General features: G+C 35.8%; 1 protein-coding gene and 1 non-coding gene across 2 annotated transcripts; one reads left to right on the plus strand and one right to left on the minus strand.

Moving 5' to 3' along the window:
- Positions 1 to 370: 370 nt before the first annotated feature.
- LOC145045162 (uncharacterized) lies at positions 371 to 1,310 on the plus strand. Its single transcript, XM_078993505.1, has 4 exons — positions 371 to 464; positions 553 to 800; positions 871 to 1,197; positions 1,263 to 1,310. Exons 1-4 carry the CDS (start codon positions 371 to 373, stop codon positions 1,308 to 1,310), a joined length of 717 nt encoding a protein of 238 aa, XP_078849631.1.
- A 10,886-nt stretch (positions 1,311 to 12,196) lies between these two features.
- Positions 12,197 to 12,303, minus strand: LOC144999118 (small nucleolar RNA R71). Its single transcript, XR_013660639.1, has one exon. It is a non-coding gene; the product is annotated as a small nucleolar RNA R71 (small nucleolar RNA).
- Positions 12,304 to 12,867: the final 564 nt, after the last annotated feature.

Here is a 12,867-nt window from a genome sequence, read left to right on the forward strand (position 1 = left end):
CAACGGGTAGACTCGATAATGTTTCCGATGAAGAGACTGATTATGATGATGGCGATTCTGATTATGATACGGATGAAGAGGACATTGAATTATATGATCAAGATTCTGATTAAAAAATCAATTTTTTTTGGTAATAGAAACTTTATTTGAAATGTAACTTTAATTCATATTGTTTGTTTAAGTCTTATTTATGTTGTTTGTCTATATTGTATATCTTACAATTTCGCAGGGTAACTAACTTTTATTCATATTGTTTGTTTAAGTCTTATTTATGTTGTTTGTCTATATTGTATATCTTACAATTTCGCAGGGTAACTAACTTTTATTCATATTGCAGATGAGGTTTACTTGGGCAATACTCTTGGCCATGATGGCCGATGTTATGGGGCTTGGACACGGAGGTGATGGAGCCGGGGATCCACCACCTCCAGGAGGCTTTGGTCGTGGTCAGCACGAACAAGATGGTGAGTTTTATTCTGATATATTTATTAACTATTTTTATTATTTTATAATAAGTTATCATGATTAATAGGTTTAATTGTATTTTTGCAGCCGAGCTTCCTAAAAAAAGGAGAGGCATGTCAAAAAATATTGAGTTGGGAAAGTTGATAAGGGCAAATAAGGGAAAGCCCATAGATTTGGATTTCGACAGGGAGATCACATATTCCCCTGTCGGGAAGCGTGGTAATTGGTTCACCCATGAAATTGGGAGGTATTTGTGGAACAATGTCCCTTTCAACGTATCTGGTTGGGACAATGTTTCCCCCGCTTTAAGGAACGCAGCAGTTGTTCATCTAAAGGTAACTTGGATACAATTTTAATTTTAGTTGTGATTGTTATTTAATTAACTAAACTTTTTGTGTTTTGCAGAATAAATTTGATTTGGATAAGGTTAACATGGATCCGGAGCGTGCTCAATTGTTGCGGAGCATTGATTCAAGTCTTGCAAAAGTTTACAGAGGTCGAAAAAGTAAAGCTCATGCTTATTTTAAGGAAATCGGGGGGCCTGCAGATATCCAAGCTGCATTAAACAACCCCCCTAACGGAATGTCACATGAAAATTGGGCGAAGGCAGTCAAACACTTTCAAACGCCAGAATTTTTAAGGCGTTCGGCGTCAAACAAGGAATGTCGTGCAAAACAAGTAGTTGTAAATAGAGGGGGGTCGAGCTCATATAGCAATGCATGTTTTAAAGAGGTAAGTTATGATATATTTAAATATTTATTTAAAGTATAACTAATCTAAATTTTAATGTTAAATAGGATATCAGTCGAATCGAAGCTTTTCGTAAAGCTAATTCCAATCGCTAAGGGGTATTTTATAGTCCGGCAGTAGAGCAACAATACGTAAGTGGTTAATTTGTATTTTTCATATAAGTGTTTATATTGTCAAAGGTATTTAGTAATCTAATTTTTATGATTTTTATTGTTTTTAAAAAATACAGAATGCTTTACTCCAAGAGATAAACCAACGAACTCAGTCTACTTCTGAGGCAAACGGTCTAGCACCAACTGATATAAAAGATTGTTTTGAAAGAATATTGGGTGTTCGACGCGGACATATCAGAGGCATTGGGCGTAAACCCCCTACCGTTGTGTCTATGTACGATCAGCAACAACCAATGACACAACAAGAACCACAATCACAGGTAATTGTTAGTAAATGCTATAATGGATTGGTATAATTAATTATAATGTTATTCTGATATATTGTTAATATATTTTATAGTTGCAAATGCTGCAAACAATACTACAGGACCCGACTTGTTCTGCAGCATTGGAAGAGTGGTTTCGCTCATTGCCGTCACAAAATAATGAAGATGATGATGAGGACGAGTAGTTATTTTAGGATTTAATGAAACGTTTTGTAATTCGAAACAATACTAAATGTGGTATATATATATATATATATATATATATATATATATATATATATATATATGTATTAATATTTTGGATTGATTTTATGTATTAACATTTTGGATTGATTTTATGTATTAATATTTCTATATAAAATTATCAGATTAATATTTGGATTTGGATTGATTATAAATTCAATGTGAAATAAATAAACAAAAAAAATAAAAATAAATCAAAAGAGCATTAGCAGCGACGGTAATAGTGGCGACGGCGTCATATTAGCGGCGACAACATATTAGCGGCGACGGGACGCATTAGCGGCGACACCAAGTATTTGCGGCGACAATGAGCGTATTAGCGACGAATCTATACCGGCGACGTATTTGCAGCGACCCGTCGCCGCTAAAGGTATTAGCGGCGACATGCGTAACCTTTAGCGGCGACGCGTGTCGCCGCTATTGCCCAATCTTCTTGTAGTGATATATATATATATATATATATATATATATATATATATATATATATATATATATATATATATATATATATATATATATATATATATATTAAAACATTTGTAATAGTAACTTTTCTGATTCATATTTTTTTCATTTTATTTTTATTTCTTCATATTTTTACCTTAACATTTTTTAATTCATACTTTTATCATTTTAGTTTTATTTCTTTACACTTTTGCTTTAACGTGAATCTTTTTCAATTAATATTTTTGCCACTTTATTTCTATTTCTTTTCATTTTTTCCACAAAACTTTTACTTTTACTTCTTTAAACTCTTCACACTTAAATTTTGATAATTTGCAATGTTTTGTTTGAACAGTAACCTTCTTCATTTTTGACTTTTCTCCCATATTTTTTATATTTTCCCAAAAGTGATTAGAAATTTTTAACATTTAGATTTTTGACGCATGTTTTCTAAAAAAAGATTAAATTCAAACAATTTCCTTTATTCTTTGTCATTTGTGTCTACTATATTCTTTTGCCCTTTAATTTTTCTAAAACGATTCATTTGTGACTTTTTCTCATATGTTTTTTACATTCTCTAAAATGTGCTCAATTTATTTAATCTATCTACAGTTTAGAATCTCATTTTTCAACATTCTTCTATTTTGATACTTTTTCCATCTTCCATTATCAATCCGGATTTTTTTTACACTCAGACTAGCGCCACATGTTTTCTAAAAGGTTGTTAAATTCAACCAATTTTCCTTTATTCTTTGTTATTTTCATCTATCATATTCTTCTGTTGTTTATTTTTTTCTAAAATGAATGACCAATGCAACACACATGCTTTTCCTAGTTATTATTATAGTAGACTATAGTTTTGCTCCGTGTTATTTACATCTATGTGTAATTTTAGTTCGACAATTTAATTTTTGACATGGATCGTCCTTGTGTTTTTTGAAAGTTGGATTGGATTTTGCACTAACTAAATCGCACTAACCGGATATTGACTTATTATGTCAAATTTTGTTTTCTCATTGCAAAAACGAATGTTGTTACCATTAGTTTTCTAAGTAGACAATGTTAATTGACATGTTTCTCGCTAACTGTTGGTGCACAAGTCATCCCAAATCATATAGTTATTGCCAGCATCCTTGTTTATAGTGGTCATTATATAATTATTTCTAAGAAGATAGAGGTTTTCGACGATATATTTTTCCAAAGTTTGCAGACCAAACTTGATTTAGGGGTGGGGGTTGTTGCATATATTCATCTTCAAGTCTTCAAGTCTTCAATCGGTAAATCGTCTTTCCCTCTACGATTATTATTGTTTCTGATGCATTTATTGTTTATAATTGTTACCGAGATTTAACAAGGGTTTGATAGTCGGACATGAGAGATATAAGCAACGATATAAAGTTTTAGATGGTAAGTTAGTCAATTCTTTGTATAGAGTGTATTTAAAATACTGCAACAAAATCATTGTATAGAAATGATCGGAGTTATAAAAATTAGAAATCAAGTATGTAGACTATCACAAACCAAATGGGTCATTCATGAAATAATAATAATAATAATAATAATAATAATAATAATAATAATAATAATAATAATAATAATAATAACACAACAAATCTAATAATAATAATAATAATAATAATAATAATAATAATAATAATAATAATAATAATAATAATAATAATAATAATAATGAAGGATCAAATAAAAAAATCTTAATTAACCTATAAATGTTACTTTTTTTCCCTTTTATTAGTATTTTTTTCAATGGATCAAATGAAAAAAAAAATCAAATGAAATCCAATATAATCACTAAGAAAAAATTCGATTAAATTAAGCCAAAAAAAGACATTTAATTTTCTTGTGAATAAGCATGCGTATTCTTCAAGAGAGTGAATATATCTCAGTTGATGTGCATGGAATGCTTTCTTGGATTATTAAGGGACCTAGATAACGATTTATTGAGTTGTTTGGAGACATAGCACATGAGGAGCAAATCCTTGTCATCCAAAATAGAAATGTGAAAATGTATCAAGAACAACAATCAAATTCATTTCTAACGATGACCAGCAAACAGAACATATTCTTTCTCAAACCAAGAAAAAAAATTATATTTATTGCGTTAATCAAATCTATTAATTAAAACATATATATATTGTAATCCAATAAATATCGGCTCACAAAACCAGCAACCCTCACAACAAGTGTAGCAGAAACTAAATTATCCATGTTTTGTTTTCCCTACATAGATAGAGATATCAAGAAACAGCATCGGAGATGGTGAATATCTCGTCGTTGATCTATTGATATACTCTTAGTAATTGACCGAAGGAGGGGATCGGAAAGCCAATTGGACAAGCAGTTCCTTAACATTAAAATGTATAATAATACAAACATTTTCTTCCACTTTGAATTCCATTTTTTAAACTAAATACTTCAAACCCTAATAATTAGGGTTTCAAACAAAGAAGAAAAACCACCCATGATAAAGATGGGCAAGAACTGAAACTAGCTGGATATATAAGCATGAAAACCACATGATGTTTGATCTAGCAAACATTAATCGGACCAAGTCGCTTGATTCCCCAGGGAGAGAGAGAGAGAGAGAGAGAGAGAGAGAGAGAGAGAGAGAGAGAGAGAGAGAGAGAGAAGACCTGTGAAGATTTCTAGGGTTTCTTCATATCATCTTCAAATTCATATTATATACTTGTGATGATGGAGATTTTGTTTGGGTTGGTGAATGGCGAAGAAAGTGGGAGTGATAGGGTAATGATGGCGGTGGAGAGTGGCTGTGGTGGTGTGGGAGGGAGGAGATGTGGAGACGAAGGAGGAGGAGGAGGAATCATCATGATTGTTGTTTGAAAGCATGACCAGAAAAATCCAATGTCTCTCTCCAATTCTTTCTTTTATATATGCTACTATAAGTTAAAAGCTACTCGAATATGTTTTCTATTCTTGTACTTTACAAATATGAAATACCTTAATTTATTTAAACAATTAATAATATTTTTTATTTTAGCTTTTGTCTTTTTGGATATTTAATACTTTTACCATGTTACGGCAGTTGTTTAAATTAAAGTTAGCCTTTTTATCCTTCTTATCGATAGACGTGGAATATCTTATGCTTTAAACGGATTGAATGGGAATAACAAAAATATAGCAATATAATAAGAGTCAATACTCAATACTAACAAAAATAAAATAAAATAGGGTTGACAATTCTTGACACGTCCCGCCACACGACATGAATTCAACGGAAAGGTAAATGGTTTTGGGTTAAGTTTTTCTTACCCATCAATTTGTTTATTATATAAGTCATGTTCCGGTATTGGTAGGTTGACCCATGACTCGCTAATCGAGCACGACATGATTGTCAGAAAAAACCCTTTATGTATTATTTTTTAATATTTTTAAAAATCATTATATTAAAACCATTAAAATTTTTATTTTTTGTTGATTGGTGTTTCACAACTGAACCCATAAAACACGTTGTGCAACTAGGGATGAGAAATTGGGCCGAAAACCCGAACCGAACCGAGAACCGAACCGATCCGAACCGAATTAGACCCGAATAAGCAATTCGATTTGGTTTTCGGGTATCTATATAAGGCTTATTCGGTTTTCGGGTTATTCGGTCCGGGTTACCCGAATAAGGGGTTATTCGGTCCAAAAAACCGAACCGAATATGAAGAGTCTTTTTTTCCCTTGCGGCCTTGCGTGAGTCGATTTAGTGTTTAATTTGTTACTTTAAAAAGATTGTTATGAAATCATAAGCTACAAAAGTCATAAAAAAATACAATATTTATTCGGGTTATTCGGGTTATTCGACTCCTTAATCATCTTGTACATGTTATTTGGGTTATTCGGGTTATATACTTATAGATAGATTTTTGGATGTTTAATATTTAGTGTTTAATTTGTTTCTTTAAAATATTTGTTATGAAATCATAAGCTACAAAAATATTGCAAAATATTCGGGTTATTCGACTACAAAATCATTTTGTACATGTTATTCGGGTTATATACTTATGAAATCATAAGCTTCAAAAGTAATACAAAATATTCGGGTTATTCGGGTTATTCGACTACAAGTGTTATTCGGGTTATTCGACTACAAAATATCCGGGTTATTCGGGTTATTCGACTCCTTAATCATCTTGCACATCTTATTTGGGTTTTTCGGGCCGGAACCGAACCGAACCGAACCGAATAATACCCGAACCGAACCGAACCCGTATTGCTTATTTGGTTCGGTTTTTGGTTCATACAATTTGCTTTATTCGGTTCGGTTCGGTTCGGTTACACAGTGTAACATATATGCAATAAAAATTTTACATATCATATTATTAATATCCAGAAACTCTTATGCTTCCCCCTCTTACAACATGGTGAATTTTTATCTCGGCCACCCTCCTAAAATTGTGGGATTCGCTACCCTAATTTCCATCAATAACGTAATACTTTCACACCATGTCATCACAGTTTATTCTTCTCTTTTGGACCCTTTCTCATCTCATATTAAACGAGTCTATTACTACGTTTTGGCCTATAACCCTCTCACTACAAGAAATAAGGGCTATAACGGCGACACGCACTACTAGCGGCGATACGTAATTTGCGGGTTACGTGACATGTGTCGCCACTAATAGTGTGTATCGCCGCTAATAGTAGAAAACTACGATTTGCGTCAAAACAATCTAGTTAACCGTGCTTGTTGATCTGAACCTAATCAAACGGCTGAAAACGATGTCCGCTCAACGTATTAGCGGCAACGTCAATGGCGGCGACATTGTCACCGCTAATGCTCCAAAAAAAGGCGCTATTTTTTCTCTCGTAAGGGTGTCACTGCTAAAACCCTAATGTCTCCGCTAATAGGCATCGACGCTAAAGGTCATCAGATATATATCCCTCTTTTCCATTGCTTTTTGTAATATGTTTCTTTCACCTAACTATTGTCAACGACTGATAACAAAGTAGAATCACCGGCAACGCAACCTCTATCACCGGTGAAGACAAGATTGCCATCACCGGCGACAGAAGCATCATCATCGCTGATTTTTTCCCGATTTTTTTCTGTCCACTGACTATCTAAGTGATTATCTATTGATTTGGGTGTTTGATTCTGTTGATTAAGCTTTTGTTGAACTCTAATTTCGGGTTGTCAGCACCACCACCAAAGCTGCCATATTGTTTTACTACTATAGCACCAGACAACACCCCCACAACACCACCAACATTTTGATTTCGTTCCACCACATGTTCTATTCCATTCCATGAAGTATTCTAATCTAGTTCTGCATATTGTACGCATTATGTATGTATGTAATGTGTATGACGTAAGTATATGAAATAGAATGTGTGTGTATATATATGTTTAAGTGTATTTTGTAATGTGTACGACCATTCTGGAGTACCGACCTACCCATGCGACCATTCTGGGGTGCTGTCCTTCCCATGTTAAGCCATTTTGGGGCGCTGACCTACCCATGTCGAACCATTTTGGGTGCTGACTACCCTTCGGTCCTAACAACCAAACCTCGGGGCCTATTTCATCCCCTACTACTACTATCACATATAACATAACATAAACATATTATCAGACATATCTGGGATGCCTGAACTACCCTTCGGTCCTAACAACCGAACTCAGGGACTGGTCCCCTCCAACTACCTCAATCGCATAAAACATAACAAGCCAGCATGCAAACATATCTGGGGTGTCTGACTACCCTTCGATCCTCACAACCGAACGCTACTACTATCACATATAACATATCATGCTAGCATATAACATATCAGGTAGTAGCAAACCTAGATGATATCACAAAGACAATCATCTAACATACGTACCCTAATGGTGGGCCGACATTGTGGCCGTAGACCCACCTCTACTGGAAGGTAACTCACCTCACACTACTGAAGTCCAGAAGACATAATCCCCCACTTGCTGAAGTCCCGCAAACTCGACCCCAGCTACTGGCAGACAGATTCTCGAACTGTCAACACCAAAATAACTACTAATTAATAATTGGGTCCCAATACATAACCATACGTACATTCTTTGGGTAATTCCTACATTACCCCTAGCTTGGCTTATTCAAGCCCAAGGCCCAATCCGTAGGCCCAAAGTCAATTAGGAATCAAAGCCCAATACATGGCCCAATTTTCCAAATTGGGCCTAGGCTTATACATGGTCTCATTCTAAGGCCCAACATCATATAATCATTAAGGCCCAAACTATGGCCCAATTTTACAAATTGGGCCCAAGCCCCTTACATAAGCCTTACCCTAGGCCCATTAAATTACTCTAGACCATTTGCTTGATCTTAGATAGCCCATTTAATAACCTAATCATCAAGGCCCAATAGAAAGACCCAGCAATAAACCCAAGTGAAATTAGGGTTTCATATAAAATGATGATTAGGGTTAAGTTTCCTACTTAACCCATTAAGGACTTAATCCATTAAGTCCAATATTGCTTAGATTAATTTCTGCTAATTCTTATTATTTAATATTCTAAGTTATTAACAAGTCCCGTGTGTCTCGATTATTTCCCCAAAATTAGGGTTTTGATGACATTAGGGTTTTCCAAACCCTAATTAGGGTTTCCAACCCAAATACTAGCCCATTTATTATTTTTTTGGGCTTTTAGATCAATTAGGGCTTTATTAAGTCTATTAAGCCCACTAAAATATCATTAAGCCCATTAGAGTTCTATTAGGTCCATTAAGCTTCATTGGGCCCATTTGAGCTTCTTTGGGCCCATTAGGGTTTCAAGCACCCCAAACGAATCAACACCACGAGACAAATCACACCGCCACCCAACACGGCGGCCGGTGGCGGCAGCCACCACCATACGGTGGTGGTTCGAGATTTCTATTCATTATTCTTCTTTGTTACATTTTACAATGAACTCATGAAACACACACACACACACACACACTAAATAAACACACGAAACACACGTTTTAAGATTAGATCACACACCAACCACCCACCCGGCGGCGACAACGAACTTGAGATTGCAGCCTCCACCCTACGGTGGTGGTGGTGGCGGTGGCTTCTTCTGGTTCCCCAGTCATGTAGCAATGACAACAGTAAGCCCGTTCTTGCAGATAAGGATGCAACCACCACTTGGTTGTGCGTGACGATGGCAGCAACATCCCTGACGACCACTACGGCAACTAAAGGCGGTGGTTAGAGCTATTGGAATCACACCAGCAACCTGAGCACACACACGCACTGATATGTGCATATTTAGTTTGTATTAAGTATAGATTTTTATTCATTAATTAGCTAAATTATTTCATTTCATGGACAAAAGGTACTTAAAAGTGTTTGAATTGTATTTTCAGTCCAAAAATGAAGGTCGGAAGCAAAAGGAAGCAGGAGAAGCGGTTAGGAGCTCGGGAATTGGATAAAGAAGAAAAACACCAAAAATAGCACCTACTCAGCGAGTAGGGTCGACTACTCGGCGAGTCCAAGTGAGGATAATGACTCGGGAACCCAGATGCTTATCGCATACGGAGATTGTGAGATGGACTCGACGAGTCACCACCTGACTCGACGAGTCAATATGCAAATATATAGATAACTTCTCAGATCGAGGAAAAAAACTTCGGGGATAATTCTGAAGTAATTAGTTGCGATTCAGAGGCCAGAGAAACCCTAGAAGACAAAGATAGAAGCTACAATTCAATCCTGAAGGAGATTTGAGGCAAATTTCATCATTATACTTAATCTTTTGTTTTCCACTATGGTTAGACAATTATAATTCGTTTTTGTGTTGTTATTTACTTCAATCATGAGCTAAAACTCTCAAGCTTCTATTTAGGGATACAAAATTGAGACTATGGTTTGATTATTGGTAGGATTAATTCAATGTTGGTGATTTATTTGTTATTTTAGCTTGCTAAAGAACCTTGTGTGTGAATGATAATTAATTTTCTGTTAATAGGAAGGTAATTAAATAGTATGAACATCGTTTGATTATCAACCTCATATACCTTGTGACTACTTTGTTATATGTCTAGGACTAATGAACATGAAACTAGAATTAATAAGAAAATTAAGTAAATTCATGTGCAAGCTTGTGTGATGACCATCAACAAGAAGTTAATTAAAACCAAATTGATTAACTATTGTGAGTCTAAAGTAATCCGAATAATTAATCTAGTGAACTAAATTGAACTAGACAACTGATCACTGTTTAAGTTAGTTTATTTGCTAAGGATTAGTGTAGTGTAGGTATGAGAAATTGGGCCGAAAACCCGAACCGAACCGAGAACCGAACCGAACCGAACCGAACCGAATTAGACCCGAATAAGCAATTCGATTCGGTTTTTGGGTATCTATATAAGGCTTATTCGGTTTTCGGGTATCTATATAAGCTACAAAAATATTGCAAAATATTCGGGTTATTCGACTACAAAATCATTTTGTACATGTTATTCAGGTTATTCGGGTTATATACTTATGAAATCATAAGCTTCAAAAGTAATAGAAAATATTCGGGTTATTCGGGTTATTCGACTACAAGTGTTATTCGGGTTATTCGACTACAAAATATCCGGGTTATTCGGGTTATTCGACTCCTTAATCATCTTGCACATGTTATTTGGGTTTTTCGGGCCGGAACCGAACCGAACCGAATAATACCCGAACCGAAGTTCCTTCGTATTATTGAATCTAATTAATTCTTTGTTTTTCTAGTTTTTAGATTAAGTAATAGTTAGTAAGTTTCTAGTCTTGTAAAACTAGAGAAAACCCTCTACTTATTAATTAATTTAGATAGAATTAGTTTTTATTTTTAATTTGCCGTTCCCTGTGTTCGATACCCTACTTGCTTGAACTATTCCACAATTGATAGGTACACTGCCTTTGTGTGTTTATTTTACAACTAAAAGTAGGACTAAAACTATGTGAGTTTACGCACATCAAGTTTTTGGCGCCGTTGCCGGGGAACGGTTCTAAAATTAGCATTAAATTCTAATTCAATCGATCATTTGTGTGAGATTTATCTTACACAAAGTTAATTACTGTTTAATTTAGTAGGTGGTACATTAAAAAAAATGATTTTACCTTGGACTCGCCGAGTGCATTCGCGCAGACTCGGCGAGTACGACGCTGAATCAACTTTAATTTTATTATATTTTTTTGTGCTTTTTACGCGTTTTCTGTTTTGTTTGCAGTTGTTTCATGACCCGAGGATCTTATACACCTCTGGCCCCCCCTCTCGAAGATCCGGAAACCGCACTAAGAAGGAGCAAAGGCAAAACCGTTGGAGAATCCGCTTCTTCAAAGAACTCACCACTCAAAAACCTCAAGTCTGTTTTCAGCAAGAAAAGGAGCAACAAATCAGGAGCATCCAGTGCCTCGTTGACAATCGAAGATCCAATTCAAAAAGACACCGAGGAAGAGGACGAACCCACATACGAGCACGGATCCAAGTTTGAAGATGATTTAGCTACCGTAATGGCTAATATCGATGAAATCCCCATGGGGGAATGGAATAAGAGGATGCGTGATGACACCGGCCCGGGACTTGTGCAACCCGCAATTCCCGCAACCGTTACTTTCAAGCTAAAGGGCCATATTCTCGCTCAACTTAAGGAGATTCCTTTTTATGGGAAAGATCACGAAGACGCCTACAAGCACTTGGATGAAGTAAATGATGTGGCTAACTACTTCAATGTACCAAATGTGCCTCGCGAGACCCAGCTACTTCGCATGCTCCCAGTCACGTTTAAAGGTGCTGCGAAGGATTGACTCAAGTCACTTCCTCCCGGATCGGTCACCACATGGGCCAAGATGAAAGAGGAATTCATAGACTACGTTTGCTTGCCTTCTAAGATAGCTAAGTTGAAGAAAGCCATCGCCAACTTCGAGCAACAACCCGGTGAATCTCTTTATGAAGCTTGGGAAAGATACAAAGGTTTAATTAGAAATTGCCCACACCATGACCTTAATAGCCAACAAGAGGTCTCCATTTTTTATGATGGAGTCAATGTCACCACAAGGCAATTGGTCGATTCACAAGGCCCGCTCACCAGAAAGCCGCCTCTGGAAATCAAGGAGTTAATTGAGGAATTCTCTAAGCATTCTAGAGAATACCACAATCCGAGAAATGAAGTAAGTCGGGGAGCAGTGAACTCGGTGAATGATAGCATGGCGGCGGTAATAGCTAAGCTCGATAGTCTAGATAGAAGGATGTCAAAATGGATCAAACAATCCATGCTATTCGAGTTGGATGTGAAAATTGTAGAGGGCCCCACCTCACTAAGGATTGTGATCTAGACGAAAATGGAAATAAGAAGGCTCAAGTGTTTTACTCTAGTGGCGATAGATATGACGAAGATTGGAGGAAACCGAAGAAGGAATGGATCCCATACGAAGAATATAAAAAGGCTGAGGAGGAGAAATACAAGTAGAAGGAGAGGGGATTCTATCAAAATGAAGAGCCTATTATGGAAAAGAAGGCCAATTTTGAAGAAATGCTCCCTAGATTCATAACCGCTTCCGAAAAAAGA

The sequence above is a fragment of the Lactuca saligna genome, chromosome 5 (assembly GCF_052625555.1).
Source record: "Lactuca saligna cultivar CGN05327 chromosome 5, ASM5262555v1, whole genome shotgun sequence".
In the NCBI taxonomy this organism is placed as follows: Eukaryota; Viridiplantae; Streptophyta; class Magnoliopsida; order Asterales; family Asteraceae; genus Lactuca; species Lactuca saligna.

What these genes read in the sequence shown, in the direction of transcription:
- LOC145045162 (XM_078993505.1), top strand. Translation starts at nt 371, where the DNA reads ATGGCCGATGTTATGGGGCTTGGACACGGAGGTGATGGAGCCGGGGAT. An exon ending in CAGCAGTTGTTCATCTAAAG is followed by an intron (nt 801 to 870) that starts GTAACTTGGATA and finishes TGTGTTTTGCAG; the next exon opens with AATAAATTTGATTTGGATAA. An exon ending in GCAATGCATGTTTTAAAGAG is followed by an intron (nt 1,198 to 1,262) that starts GTAAGTTATGAT and finishes AATGTTAAATAG; the next exon opens with GATATCAGTCGAATCGAAGC.